The sequence below is a fragment of the Dryobates pubescens genome, chromosome 8, assembly GCF_014839835.1.
Source record: "Dryobates pubescens isolate bDryPub1 chromosome 8, bDryPub1.pri, whole genome shotgun sequence".
NCBI lineage: Eukaryota > Metazoa > Chordata > Aves > Piciformes > Picidae > Dryobates > Dryobates pubescens.
In genome coordinates, this window is record NC_071619.1 from 17,681,077 (window position 1) to 17,695,719 (window position 14,643).

A 14,643-nucleotide genomic window follows, 5' to 3' on the forward strand; every position below is an offset into this window, starting at 1 on the left:
GTGGCAAGACACTGGACCAGGTTATACAAAGAATTTGTAGATGCCCTGAAAGTGTTCAAGACCAGGTTGGATGGGGCTTTGAGCACTAATTTTATTAAAGGTGTTCCTGCCCATGGCAGGGAAATTGGAACTAGATGATCTTTAAAGTCCCTTCCAACTCAGACTATTCCGCTGTTTCCAGCTTTGGGGGCCCAAATATAAGGGAGACATGGACCTGTTGAAAAGCAGGTCCAGAGGAGGGCCACAAAGATGATCAGTGGGCTGGAGAACCTCTCCTATCAAGACAGGCTGAAAGAATTGGGGTTGTTCAGCCTGGAGAGATCTTACAACTGTATTTCAATATCTGAAGGGGGCCTACAGGAAGGCCAGAGAAAGACTGTTTAGAAGGATTTCCGATAGGACGAGGGGCAATGGTTTGAAACTGGAGCAGGGTAGATTTAGGTTAGGTATAAGGAGGAAATTCTTTACAATGAGAGTGGTAAAGTACTGGAATGGGTTGCCCTGGTTGAAGCCCTGGAGACATTCAATATCAGACTTGATGGGGCCCTGGGCAGTCTGATCTAGTTGGAGGTGTCCCTGCTCATTGCAGGTGGGTTGGACAAGATGATCTTTTGAGGGTCCTTTCCAATATGATGCAATCTGTGAATGATTCTATGTTCTTGCATTCCATCAACAAAGGTTTCCCTTTCAGATCGTGCACACCAAGAGGGCAGATGCCCTGGTGGATGAATACTCTTTGACAGAACAAGTACTTTGTAAAGTTCACTGCTGATTCCATGGAATAGACTTACAATCTGTAGATGAATAATGGCATACAAGTCACACAGATAACCGAAGCTCATATAAGATGTTAATATTATTTTAGAGTAATTAGGTTGGAAGCCTAATAAAGACATTTGCAAAACTCCCATTAACCTCTGCACCCTTAAGACTAAATCTTAGGGCATGGACCAGGCAAAGCACTTAATTATATTTTCAGCTTTAACCATGTGACTAATTCCATTGTCTCCAGTCAAACCACTCCTTATTGTCAAGCACATGCTCGGTGAAAAGCTTTCCTGGATCTAACCAGGAACACAAATTCACAGTCATCCTGGCTCCATGCTGGTTTGTCAACTATGTTATATCAATTGATATGAAAAGTTTAATTTCTTGACCTCTTTACAGAAGTGGGCAGGTGGTATTGTTTCTCTAGTTCTGCGAGTTTCACGTTTCAAAGTTTTGATAAAGACTGAAGTAGAAAACCATGGGACACTGACTCTGGGGCTTCTGTCATTTTTTCATTCTGGTACTGACTTGATGCATGATTTCGGGTGGCCTCCTTAAGTGTGTCAGAAATTTCAAGTTTCAGAGCTTATTACCTGACTGTAAAGATTTGCAGAAGGCAGAAACAGAACCCAAAACCCAACCTTCCCTGTTCCTCACACACTAGGCATTCCTGCCCAGCACTAAAGGAACTCCAGGGTAATGGCCACCATGATTTTACCATGAAATTTTGGGATCAAAGAAGGATCAAATTTATGTGGGGGAAACCATAAGCTAACAAAGTCACATGTGTCCAAATACACATTCCTTTAGAGGATTAGCAGTTTTGCTCTGGATTTTTTCTCCTCCTTTTAAGATTTCTATTTACCTGAACTGAGTTCATCAGTCTGGTTATTTGTTTCCCACTTGCATATCAGCTTATCGCAGTGAGCACCTGGCAGGAAAGTCTTTTAGGTGGTGTGGGTAATAATAGTCTGCTTGTTTCAGACACACAGGTTATAACTGGTGACTTTACAGGAAAGCTGATTTTGAATTCCCTGAAACAAATAAATACACTAGCAGGCAAGTGTTGCGTTCTGTCACTGCACTAACCAGCAACAAATCCCCAGCAGGAGAAGTAGTACCTCTGCCAGCTTCAGGCTCCTGTGCCGGCCCAGTAACACCACTTATTTCTAGCTACAGACACTGTGCACCAGAGACAAACGCATTTCAAGCCCTAACTTCACTAGTACCCCTCAAGTCCTTGTGCAACCTGCAGATAATGCAGGTGCTGGGACTAGGGATTTCTGGTAATTGCAGGGCTTGAACAAACACATCAGTCCATATGTGTACCAAGTCATACAATGCAACCTGTGCATGAGAATGAGGAGTGGCAGGGAAAACAACAAATAATGCAGAAACTGTGTTGGTGTCCTTTCCTGTGTGATACTTCATTTTTTCTTTTGTTTGCATCCTGTTCTAAAGGTATAAAAATATATTTACTTTCTGATAGCTATTGAGAAACCTGGCAGCCATGGTATTCTCTTTCATTTTTCACTTTGCAAATATTTGTGAGTTTAACCAAGTGGTCTGTTTAAGGTTCTGTTATCATTTCCCGTGTAAACCAACAGAAAGCTTCTGCCAAAGTCTATACCCACAGGAACTCAAGGTAACCATGTATAGGTATATCATTACCCAGATTATCAAGAAGAGAGAATTATATTTGAATGTATATTAAAAGCCACCTCAAGACTCTAAGTCCTTGTCCACTTTAAGCTGTAATTTCTTCTCCAAATGCTAATGTGAATTTAGCAGCCATTTCACAAAAACAGTTTAAATAAACTAAGTAAAAGAGAAAAATCTGAAAGAAACAATTTCTCCTAAGGGTTTTTTTGGTTGGTTGGGGTGGGGTTTTTTTGGTGGTTGGTTGATTTTGGTGGTTTGGTTGTTTTTGTTGTTGTTTTGGGGGTTTTTGTGGTTTGGTTTTTTTTGATTCATGTTGGGGTTCTTTTGTGTGTTGTTTTTTGGTTAGGGTTTTTTGGGTTTTTTTTTTGGGGGGGGGATGGTTGGTTGATTTTCTTGTTGTTTTGGTTTAGTTCATTTTTTTTTTGTTAATGGAAACTTATCTGCAAGACCCCCCAGACCTGATGCTGCCTGATGGCACGATCCTACACTTTTCAGCATCAGTACACTTAGAGTGTATAGACCCCATGTTTTGTAATGTACAAAGTGCCAGCAAGACTTTGCATTACTAACAAAGTACTTGTTGGATTTTATTCCACATTTTGGTGAATACAGAAAGTAATGAAAGGCACATTTTTATGGTTTGGGGAATTTTGAAGAGGAATGAACTATGGAAAACACTAAAAACCTTTGAGAATAACTGTAGATTAATTCCATCTGTGTGTCTTTTAACACTCTTGCTCAACACATTGTTGTGAAACTAACCCAGTCTAATATTTTTCTACTCATACATTATTGACTTCTGGTTTATAATCAGTATATTCTTTAAGCTCTATTACAGTTGAAGATCTGAACCAGTTCAGTAATGTATTTTGTTATAGAGGCACTGAAAAAGTAGAATCAAAAGAGATACGATGCTACTTTCCTTTGAGAAGTTCCTATGTCCCTAATCTAGCAATGTCTGGATGTAGCCATTAAAATCAGTTTATGAGAACTTGAAGAACTTGGGGCATTTTTTCTTATTTAAATTAAAATGCGAGGTAAGAAATCCAGTTTTATGGTTCTTCATGAAGTGTTTTGTGGCATCAGTGTAGTCAAATGCAATAAACAAATTCCACATGCAATCAAGAGCTGGTTTAAATTCACCGTTTCTCATCTGTTATTTAGCTACCATCCAGAAGATGTAATTTCATTTCTGGTTAATTCACTTGCAGTAAAGAACATATGGAATACAGTGGTATAACAAGGCTTTTTAACCCATTGGGATAAAAATTACTTTGTGTGACAGCAGGAAAGTTGGAGCGGGTGTTTGACCTGTAAAAGCTAAAGGATAACTGGCTTCAAATCCCACTTTGCCAATTTGCACAGTGTACTAGTGTACACAGCGTTTTCTTTTAGCAAATCCTGGAATTCTGGCGTGGGTTTATTAAGACCAATCCAGTTTAAACCAAAGGGGATTTTACCAAAATTGTAAGGTAAGACTTGCACTTACTTTTCTAAGGAAACTAGGAGGAAAGTATCACTATACTTGTAAGACTGGGCACTGGCACACCCCACCGCAGCGCTCTAGTGGGGCACGCTGCAGAGGTGTTTCCAAGACCTGCTGCACCTGCCACGCTTGACCTTATTCCTGGTGTTAGAGTAGGGCCGCTGTGCACGCGTGCAAGTAACGAGCAGTCTCTCAGTCGAGAGGGCAGACCTTGGAAGCAGCTACAGTGGTCGAAGGCATCCTCCCGTCTGGTTTTCGCTCCTCTACCCTAGGTGATGTGGTTCTCACAACCTGCAGGAAGAGAGGGTTCGAACGCCCCTTTCCCAGCTGGAAGGAGGCGCAGCCAGCTCAGCTCATCCAGCCTCACGCTCTGATGGCTGATTTAGGACCCAGTGGCTGCCTCGGTAAACCCCTCTGCTATTTCTGTGCTGCCGCGAAGGGCTGTTCCCGGCCGGGGTCGGAGAGGACGACGGCTGTGTGCCACCACCCGCTCTCCTGGGCATGGGCAGGGGAAGGGGAAGGGGAAAGGGAAAGGGCAGGAGCACAAACACGGGCCATGGCTGCGCTGCGGCTCCGCCGCGGCGCAGGAGAGCAGCCCGGCCTCCCCGAGCGGCGCTACTGCGCCCCCTGGCGGCCTGCCGGCGCACACGCCGCGCTGGGCGGGTCCGGTGGGATCACGTGGTGGCACTCAGCTGACGGGCGGGCGGCGGATGGCGCCGGCGGGTGAGGGGGGAGCGCCGCGGCCTGTGGTCACGGTGAGTGCTAGAGCGGCTCTTGCGCGGCTGCGGTACCGACTTTGAGGCTTATTATCCTTCTCGTGCAGATGAATGGGGCCCCGCAGGACGCAGCGGAGTCGGCGCCGGTGTGGGAGCGGCCCTGGTCGCTGGAGGAGATCCGTAAGGGCAGCCAGAGCTGGTCCTTGGCCTCGGATGCCGGGGTAAGCGGTGCGGGCAGGACCGGGACCGAGCCTGGGGCCAGAGGGGTGCCTGAGCAGTGGTACCCTGGCTCATGCCGGGGCTTGTGAGCTGTCGTGCGGGGGCCGTGTGCGAGGGGCTGCTGCCGCCCGCTGGCCGGAGCAGCGGCCCGGGGTTGGCCCTACTGCCCGGGGAAGGGTAGCACCCGGGGCTCCGCCGCGCGGAACGAGCAGCGCCGTCAGGGCTCGGCACTCTTCAGACTCGCCTGTTACTTTAACTGCGCGAGAAAACTCAAATGAGGATTTGGCCCTAAAAGGAGGCAATGCAGAACGAAATGGAAATGGGGATTTAATCCTGGGTGTACATGGGGCACCTTTAGTATAAACTCTGTTTATTTTGATGCTCCTTTGAAATGTGTGATCCCCTCTGCCAAGGTCATAAACGGTACCCTAGGAAAAAAAGTTGGATGCTGATTATTGGTTTCCTCTGTTGTAAACAGCTGCTGCGTTTTCTACAAGAATTCTCACAGCAAACCATTTCCAGGACTCACGAAATCAAAAAGCAAGTAGATGGATTGATTAGTGAAACGAAAGCCACAGACTGTCGCCTTCATAATGTCTTCAATGACTTTCTGATGTTGTCCAATACGCAGTTCATAGAGAACGTGAGTATGTTCTTACGCATCATCACGCTTATACTTCAGACATTGGTGTTGCCCCTTACCTTGATGTGAAGTGATCTGACATTTTGGCATGTCCATCAATAATTTAGAGATGAAGTGGCTTTTAATTGCTTTCTGTTAAAGGGTGTCCTAATTCCTTTGTGAGTGATACACTATTCAGTCTTGGCAGATTCCCATTTGCCTTTTCTGAGTTACCTTCCTTCCTTTATTTATATGTGATCAGAGTTTTGTTTTAAGGACAATGATTGAGTTGGGGTCTCTGGCATGTCTTAATATATCTTTACAGCTAGTGTGAATGTAGCATTTGAATGCATGTGTCTGTCAGAAGATGACGAGTGTTATATGATGCTGTAAATTTGCCCAGTGGTGTCATTTTATGCCAAAAGCACTTGGTCTTAAAGATGTTGGATTGCAAGGAGTTGTCTGTTACTTGGGTCACAATGACCACACTTTTTGATTCACGTTCCTGTCGATGTTGCTGTTTTAGAAAGGGAAAAGTTGGACCTGAAAGCCTGTTACAACACTGTGTTACTAGAAGCATGTGCGTGATTAAGATGTAGAGCTTGAGTATTCTTTCAGAATTGTGGAGGGACTTCTAGCACTGTGATTTTTATCAGGTCTTTCGTTTTCATCAGCACTGTTCTCAGGCCATGTGTATATCATCTGAAGCAGTGATGCTATTATTGGAAAGATGCTGGCAGAAGACAGGATGATGGAAATCTGCATTTCTGTTGTGTGTTTTGTTTTGTGGTTGGGGGTTTTTTTTTGTTGTTGGTTGGTTTTTAGTGGTGGCTTTTTTTCACAGCTGCAGTATCTTTTCTGGCCTTCTGTTGCATTTAAGTATAATGATTCTGCTGAGAACAGTTTGTCCCAAATGTCATTAAGTCTTGGGTGCTCTAAGCTGTTTGTTTCCAAATATAAGTGCACAGAAATAGGTCCTAATTTCTGGATCTCAATATAGTTAATGTGAGAGATCTCTTTTCCCAGGGGCTGACTGAAGCTGTGTTTGAGAAATTTGGTTTCAGGTTTGCTGGTTCAAGGGAGACTTTGTTCACCTGTGTCTCCTTGGAACTAATTTTACAAAAGAGTGCTAGAAGAACTGGGTAGGGGAGATCATCAGATCAAAATGAGGGCTAAGGGAGGATGTGAACTTTCACTGTAAGAAGAGGAGAAGGGTAAACCCTAAGGAAGGAAAGCTACCAAATGACAGAAACAAAAATAGCCTACAAATAAACTTATGTTTGACTTTTAAAATTGCTGGGATAACTTTGTTAGGACATTAAAACAGTTCAGGTCAATCTGTGAACAAGGTTAAATGGTCAACTTCTCTTCTACTACTTCTGTGACATTTACAGTCTTGAATTGCCTTGGTTTGAGAGGCTGTCCAGTGGTAAAGGATGATGACCTCAGTGCCTGAAGGTGCTTGCCATCATCCATGGCTTCTTTCTTAAGAAATAATGTGTAATTAATTACTCATTAACATTCTGGTTTGTTTTGTTGATGTTGCTTATGGTTTACCATCTGCAGCAGTATGTTGTTCTTACTTGTATTCATTTTACTTGACTTTTTAGAGAGTATATGATGAAGAAGTGGAAGAGCCTATTCGCAAAGCTGACACTGGAGACAAAACAGAGCAGGTAGTCAACTTAATCTGTGTTCAACACTGGTGAAAGGTTTGCAGATGTTGTCTATCTTCTCATTTTCAAACTTACTTTGCAGATGTTTACAGCCTACAAACAAAACTGATTCCTTTCTTCTTGCAGTCACTCTGTGTGTGTTGTTTAAATACAAAGTTGACAGTAGCATTGGAAGCTACTACAGTCTATGATAATCGTTTAGGGCCTCCCCAAGCTCAATGCTGTGTCCAGTAGACAAGACTTAGGTGTTGATTTTCAAATGGCTGTGCATGTTTTTCAGCAAGAGAGAGGCCTTGTACCTCAGTAGGACATAGAGGTAGTGAACTGGGGAAGCAGAATCTGACTGCAGTTCCCAGGGATAAAAGCTCAAAGAGCTTTTTATGTATCTTACATTCCATGTGTATTATACCATAAATGTTCTCTTGATGATCTGTGAGCACAAAAAGATAGTACTGTGCTGGTGTGGATGTTTAGAACCTCTCTGTTTCTAGGAGTAATAAAGATTAGTTTAGTCAAGCTAAAAAAGGTTCTGAAGATCTTTGTCTTACACACAGTGAAAAAGCTTTCATTGTTCTAATTTTTAAAATTTGCATGTGTGTTACAGTGAGATTGAGTCTTGAGTAAAATGCAATGAGAGTGTGTTGTTCCTGTTAATACAGGAAAAGACAAGGGAACAGAAAGAAGCTGACCTGATTCCCAAGATCCAAGAAGCAGTGAACTATGGATTGCAAGTTCTGGACAGTGCATTTGAACAGCTGGACATTAAAGCAGGCAACTCTGACTCAGAAGAGGAGGAAAGTAATGAAAGGGTGGAACTGATACTTGAGCCAAAGGTACAGGGATTAGTTCTTGCTGGGAGTATGCATTTGTGTTTGGCTTTTTTGAACTTGCTCTTTCCTTCTGTCAGCAGTATCACTGTGTTGGTATAGGATTGATACTTGTTATCTAAAATGAGAATTTGATGGCTATACCTGAAGGAGAAATTAACTCCTCCTTGTGTAGCCTGCTTGTCTAGAAGTTGGGTTATCATTAAGGTATGACACCAAAAGGGAGTTATTTTAATGGCAATTAACTTGGAAAGGATAACCTCAGTTTTGGACAGAGACCTTTAAATATGTTTTTTAGGTACAAACTGTATCTTAGGGGGTTTTCACTCTCCCAGTAATTAAGAACCCTAGGAGCAGGATTTGAGATAAGACTAAGACTTGCAAGTCTTTGCAAAGATATTCTTGTGTTAGCTGACACCTAGAAAACAATTTAAGACAGCACAAATAGAAGTAGCCCCCTTCTCTGACAGTGTTAAGAAGGACTAAACCTCAGGTGGCCCACCCAGTTGAATTCTTTCTTACATGAAGCATGTCTCTGGTGGGACTCTAAACTTGCTTCTGTCTTCTATGAGTTCAGAAAAAGGTGTGTAGGACTTCTGCTGTTGTCAACAATGTAGAGCTGTTTGTAGATGTCAGAAAGACCCAATGTTGTCTCTTTGCAGGATCTCTATATTGACAGGCCTTTGCCATACTTGATTGGCTCTCTGCAGTTTATGGAACAAGATGATGTTGGCCTTGGAGATCTCTCTAGTGAAGGTATGTGCTGGCACGACCTTTTATTTGAAGGCAAAGAACTAGTTTCTAATCTGAGACTTTGGTCTGTTTTAATTCACAGCCTGGTTTATACTGCTTAGTGTTCTTGCACATTTAGAAATGCATTGTAATTAGCTGCAGGGGAAAACAATGTGCTTTGTGCTGTGAAGAACACTTTTCCAGCATGCAAAGCAGTAACTTCTTGGTTACTTGTGCTCTGTGTATTGGAAATGCCAAAATTTCAGCAGCCTTCCACGCCACTTTATTTTCCACTGTATTTTTAGTTCTCTTCACAAAGTCTTTAAAGTTGGTGTTGGCATGTCTGGTGACTGCATTGCTCTGCATAGAGATATTAGGTCTGATCTTAACTTTTCTGTTTTCATTCCTAATAGAAGGATCAGTAGATAGTGATCGTGGAAGTGTAATTGACAGTGAAGAGAAGGATGAAGAGGTAAGTGACAGGGTAACAAGCTACTTTGCCCAAGCATTCATGAGTTCCTTGTTGTGTGTGTGGCAATGGTAGGGGTTGGAAGGCTCACCTAGATCAAGTGGGTTAGCTACCTGTTTTTTATTCATGTGAGATCTCAAGATCTAATTTCACTTTGTGCAGCAAATCACATTCTTTAAAAAAATTGATTTGTGGAGAACAAATCTGTTATAAATTACAGTTACAGCAAAAGGGAAGGAGATGAACAGGAGCAAGTTTAAAAGGTTAAGTAGGTGTCAGTAATGCATCTTCAGGGCTTTGCCTCATAAATCTATTGCATTGAACTGTCAATTTGTAGTAGGTTTTGTCTGCCTTGGCTGAAATGTCTCTGCTTTATAACTGCTACAGAAGCATTCCTTTTCTGCCAAGGAGCTTGCTTTTGGTGTTATTGCTCAATTAAAGATAAATCCCTTTCAAGTTACTCAAATGCACTGTCAGATGGAGCTTGTTGTCTTTGCTGAATTAATGACTTTCTAGTGACCTCCATTCATAATGATGGCCAGCAATGAGGAAACATCTCCTTGGTCAAGTCACTGTGAGATCTGAATGTCCAAACTGAAGCAAGTCCAGAGTTTCTGAGCCCTCTGCTGTAACTATTGGATGAAGTAACATGTGATTGTAACTTGAATTTGGGTCTCTTTTGTTCTAGGAATCAGATGATGAATTTGGAAACCCTAGTGAAGAGGACCAAAAAATGGTATGTTTATGCACTCTGTTACATACCTGAAAGTTTTTCCACTTGTAAGACAGTGAGGATAAGAAAAAAAAAATAGAGATAAGAGCTCAACATCATTAATTACTAAAAACTTCAGTTAAGCCTTTGTATGGGAAAGTTGTCCTGGCTATATAGCACTGTTGTGAAATTGAACTTGGGTTGAACTTAAAGACATGCTTTCAAGCCATCATTAGATGTCAGGTGATGTGGGATGGCATTGTCTGATGTGCTTTGCAGTCATGAGAGTTCAAAGAATCCATCCCAGGAGAACTAGATTCCTGTGGGATTGTTCTCTCTAGAATTAAATCTTTTAACTTGTTATGCAGGAACACTGCAGTGTTGGTGTGACATGAAATCAAAAGACAGGAACAGTATTAAACGTTTGAGAAGTCTGTTTGGGTAAGAAATGAGAAGGGGAAAGACGTGTTTGAAAAATCTAAGCCTGTCTTGAATTATTGGTAGTAGAAAAAAATCTTACCCATGTTTCGATGTGCCACTGCAAAAGAGACTTTTATGTGGGAATCCTCAAGTCTTAAACAGTGTTTCAAAAAGCTACCCTTTTAAAATCTGTGCATTAATAAAACAATGTTACAAAATTACTCAGATGCTACTTTAAGCTGTATCAACCGTCATAAGGTAACTTTGTACTCCTGATGTATTTTGAAACAAACAAGTATTTTTAGGTTGTTGATAATTTAGTTCACTTCTGGGCTCTTGTCCATGACAGCCCCTAGCTGCTCATAATGCGCTTCATCTTTTTCATAATCTTGTTAACATGACTTAAGCCAAGTTATGGGCATGTGTTGTCTGCCATTCTGCTATCCGTCTTAAGAAATACGGTTTGGGTTTTTTGCTAGCTCACCACAGTGTTCCTGAGTTAAGGCAAAATGCTAGGTCGTCACTGGAGAGGAGTTTGTAAACTAAGGGAAACAGCCCAGCCAAAACAGTTCAGGCTTGTGTGTGGTAGCATTACCTCCTTGTGAGGAAGTCCTTAGGGTTCTCACATCTCTGATTTGGAAATGTTTGGTGTCACAGCACAAGGGTGTACTAAGCATGCAGTGACTTGCTTGGAGCTAGAAATACTCCTTCTTTACCTCTCAGAAGCAGTACAGCAGCTCAAACGGACTACCAAATGTTTTCCTCCTTTCCAAAAGTTTGTTTTGAATATTTTATCTAAGCAGATGAATGTTTCTGCTTGTTTTGTATGCCAGCTTTGGAGAACTTAACAGTAACTGTGTTTTTTCAGAGGACAACACAGATGAGTGATGAAGATGATTATGATGGCTGTGATCTCTTTGACTCTGAAAAAGAGGAAGATGAGGATAGAGATTTAGATGAAAGCACAAAGCCTGTAAGTATTTGTTGCCTCCCTAGAGATTTGACTTAGTTCATGAAAAATCTGTCCTTAGGAGGATAATAAGTGTAGCTCTCAGTTTCCTGGAATGGGTTCCTGTAGAGAGAGCCTGTAAAAAAACTGAATGCTCTTTCAATGTGGCTGTTCAGGCTTTACCCTTTTAAACTAGGGGACTCTTGCACCCTAAGCTGGTGTCAAAGCTGTCTTTAAAGATCATTAAGAAATTACTTGTTGCCTTTGTGTGCAATAAATGCTTCTTGTCTGTCTTGCCCTTACAATGAGAGGCTGATGAGTGATGTTGAACTTATGGGCAGCCTTGGCTTTAGTGACCATGAAATGATAGAGTTTCCTCAAGTTGTCAAAGAGAGCATGAGGCAAGCTTACTGTGGATTTCAGGAAAGCAGCCTTCATCCTCTTCAGGCATCTGCTTGGCAAAGTGTCATGAGACAGCCTTGGAGAGAAGAGGGGCCCAAAAAAGCTGGTCAGTATTCAAGGATCATCTCCTCCAAGCCCAGGAGCAGTGCATTCCAAGAAGGAAGGACGCAAGCAAGAATGTCAGGAAGCTGGTATGGATGAAAAAGGTGCTCCTGAACTTAGTTGAGCAAAAAAGGAGAGTCTATAAGCAATGGAAGCCAAAATGGGCCATGTGGGGGGTCCACAAAGAAGTTGTCCAAGCAGCCAGGGATCAGGTTAGAAAAACAAAAGTACAAATAGAATTAAACTTGGCTGGAGACATAAAACAGGAAGAAGAATTTCTTCAGGTACATTGGGGACAGAAAGGTGGCAAAGGAAAAGGTGGGGCCTCTCCAAATGGAGACCTGGTCATGATGGATACAGAGAAGGCTGAAACAATCAATGACTATTTTGCCTCAGTGTTCACCAGCAAGGGCTCTAGTTTTACCACCCAAACTCCAGAAAAGACCGGTGAGAAGTGGGAAAAGGAAGATCTGCCCACTGGATCTGCCCACTGTAGGCAAATAATAGTTTTGAAACTAAAGAACCTGAAAGTGCACAGGTCCATGGGGTCTGACAAGCTATACCCAGGGATCCTGAGGGAACTGGCAGATTAAATTTCCAAACCACTGTCCATCATATTCAAAACATCAAGGCAATCTGGTGAAATCCCTGCTGACTGGAAAAGGAAAAATGTAACCCCCATCTTCAAAAAAACATTAAAAAAAAGGAATGCTCTGAAAACTATAGGCCAGTCAGTCTCACCTCGGAGCATGGCAAGGTCATGGAGCAGATCCTCCTTGTTAAGGCATACAGAAAATGGAAAAAGAGGTGATTGGTGTTAATCAACATGGCTTCACCAAGGGCAAATCATGGATGTTCCTCTCTCTGGAAGAGTTCAAGGATGGGCTGGATGAGGCCTTGAGCAACCTGGTCTAGTGGAAGGTGTCCCTGCCCGTGAAACTAGATGATATTCAAGCTCCCTTCCAACCTAAACCATTCTATGAATGAGGTGAATTAAAAATTATGTGATCATGAGGACTGGAAGTGCCTTTTTCTTTAACCTTGAGGAGCTCATAATCTCTTCATAGAAAGCTGTATTGCCTCTTCCAAGGGCTTCAGTCAAAGGCTAGGCAGGATATTGTACAAGTGAGGCGGTAAAATACCAAATATAGCTGCAGTTGCATGAAGTTGGTAACTGGATTGTATGTAAAGAATATGCTGTTATTTATCCCTACTTGTCAGAAAAACAAGAGGCCAACATCATTTGCAGATGAGCTGGCAGCTCGAATCAAAGGAGAAGTGCCCGTCAAACAGGATGAAGAGTGTTCGTGTAAGTTAACTCTAGTTTTGATCAGTGCTTATGAGATAGTGGGGAACCTGAGAGAGAGCTGGGCAGAAGATTTTGTGTATCAGGTCAGTTACACAGGCCTGTTATTTTAATATGTACTATGTGAAAGCCCAACAAGAGGAATTAAAGACATGTATTTTGTGTTCTGGGAATCTTTTTGGACATAGCCTCCCTCTAGGACTGAGTTCGAATTCACTGAGTGTTATAGTGGAAAACACATGGCTTTCAAGTGAAACAGGTCACTGCCCAAAAATACATATTATTGGAAAGGTTTTCTCTCCAATCTAATTCTCCCTTTGCTTGTAAAACTGTGCATGTTTGACCACATGTACTTCCCTCTGTTACAAGTATGCAGAATCCACTGGTTATTGTAGTTGTTCTGTGAGCAGTACAGTGTAAAACACTTCAAGCAGTAGGTTTTTGATTGCATGTGGTGAGGGTTGTTCTGTGGCATAAATACACTGAGCTTTGAGGAATTTGTCCTTGATACTGTTTTCTGTGATATTTTAAACCAAATAGTACAATTTTTTGTGTCACTTTCAAAGGGAGAGACCTTTCTCAAAAGGTTAGCCTTGCAGCAAAGCAGCAGTTGAAAATAGCTGAAATGAAGTTGGCAAGCGCACGTGAATCTGCTTTTGACCTGTAATTCTGCGAGCATGAACAGACAAGAACAGTGTCTTTTTGTTCTTTAATGGTTCAAGTAATCAGGCTAGGTCTGTGAATATCAGAATATAAAACCTACCAGCTTCCCTTGTTCAGTTACAGGGAAATCTCCTGTTCATTGCAGTAATCTCGTGCTGGTAGGGCCAGAGGAAATAATGCTCTGACTTTGGTTTTGGTAGCTGAATCAAGGTGGAATATGTCTGGGGCTATTGGAGGTGCTCGAAAGTTCTGCATGCTCTGTGTGGGATCTGTACCACACAGAATGGAATGCTGCATGGCTCTGTTATCTCAGGTACACTAGTCTGTGTGTGGGCAACTGTGTTAAACCCACAGTCCCTGACAGAATAATGCTATTAAAATTGTAAGTGCTGGTTTTAGAACCTGCACTTTGTATAATTGCTTCAGTGGGCTGATTTGTATAAAATCATGTAGGTCAGCTTGGTTAGATTTATTTTTAGGTTTGTTTTACCATAGAGTGATCACAGTCTACAAGTAAAGGTGGACCATTTTATTTTTGCCTTGAAATTTTCTTCTTAAAGCCTTGTCATCAGAAACCAAACCAAGGAAAACCCTGAAAGAGAAGAAGGAAGTTAGAGTTCCATCAGATGGTAGGACATCCTTCTCCTTTTTATTTTTTAATTGTGGGCTGGATTGTAAGACACTGTGTAGGAAATTGTGGCATGTACTCTAGAAACTGAGTGAGATATTAGTGAGCAACCTTCAAGGTGAGCATGTAAACAAATCTAGGTTGTGAAGTGTATGTGAAACAAGGTTAGAAACAGGCTTAGTTAGAGTTCCTCCTTAAATGTGGTCTGGTGGAGCAACCACAGTCTGTTTACTGGAGTTCCTCTGTGTGTCGTGCTATAGACCAGAGAGGGGATAGAATCAAAC

The 14,643-nt window shown here is 42.1% G+C and overlaps 1 protein-coding gene across 1 annotated transcript in view; it reads left to right on the forward strand.

Moving 5' to 3' along the window:
* The first annotated feature begins 5,329 nt into the window (after positions 1-5,329).
* The window catches only part of WASHC2C (WASH complex subunit 2C), a 32,489-nt gene continuing 23,175 nt past the window's right edge, over positions 5,330-14,643 (forward strand). Inside the window, exons 1-9 of the mRNA XM_054163442.1 lie at positions 5,330-5,494; positions 7,084-7,149; positions 7,809-7,982; positions 8,639-8,732; positions 9,122-9,180; positions 9,866-9,913; positions 11,178-11,282; positions 12,984-13,071; positions 14,292-14,360. Of these exons, the coding sequence (XP_054019417.1) occupies positions 5,465-5,494; positions 7,084-7,149; positions 7,809-7,982; positions 8,639-8,732; positions 9,122-9,180; positions 9,866-9,913; positions 11,178-11,282; positions 12,984-13,071; positions 14,292-14,360 (733 nt within the window). The 5' untranslated portion in view covers positions 5,330-5,464. The remainder of the gene's footprint in view (positions 5,495-7,083; positions 7,150-7,808; positions 7,983-8,638; positions 8,733-9,121; positions 9,181-9,865; positions 9,914-11,177; positions 11,283-12,983; positions 13,072-14,291; positions 14,361-14,643) is intronic.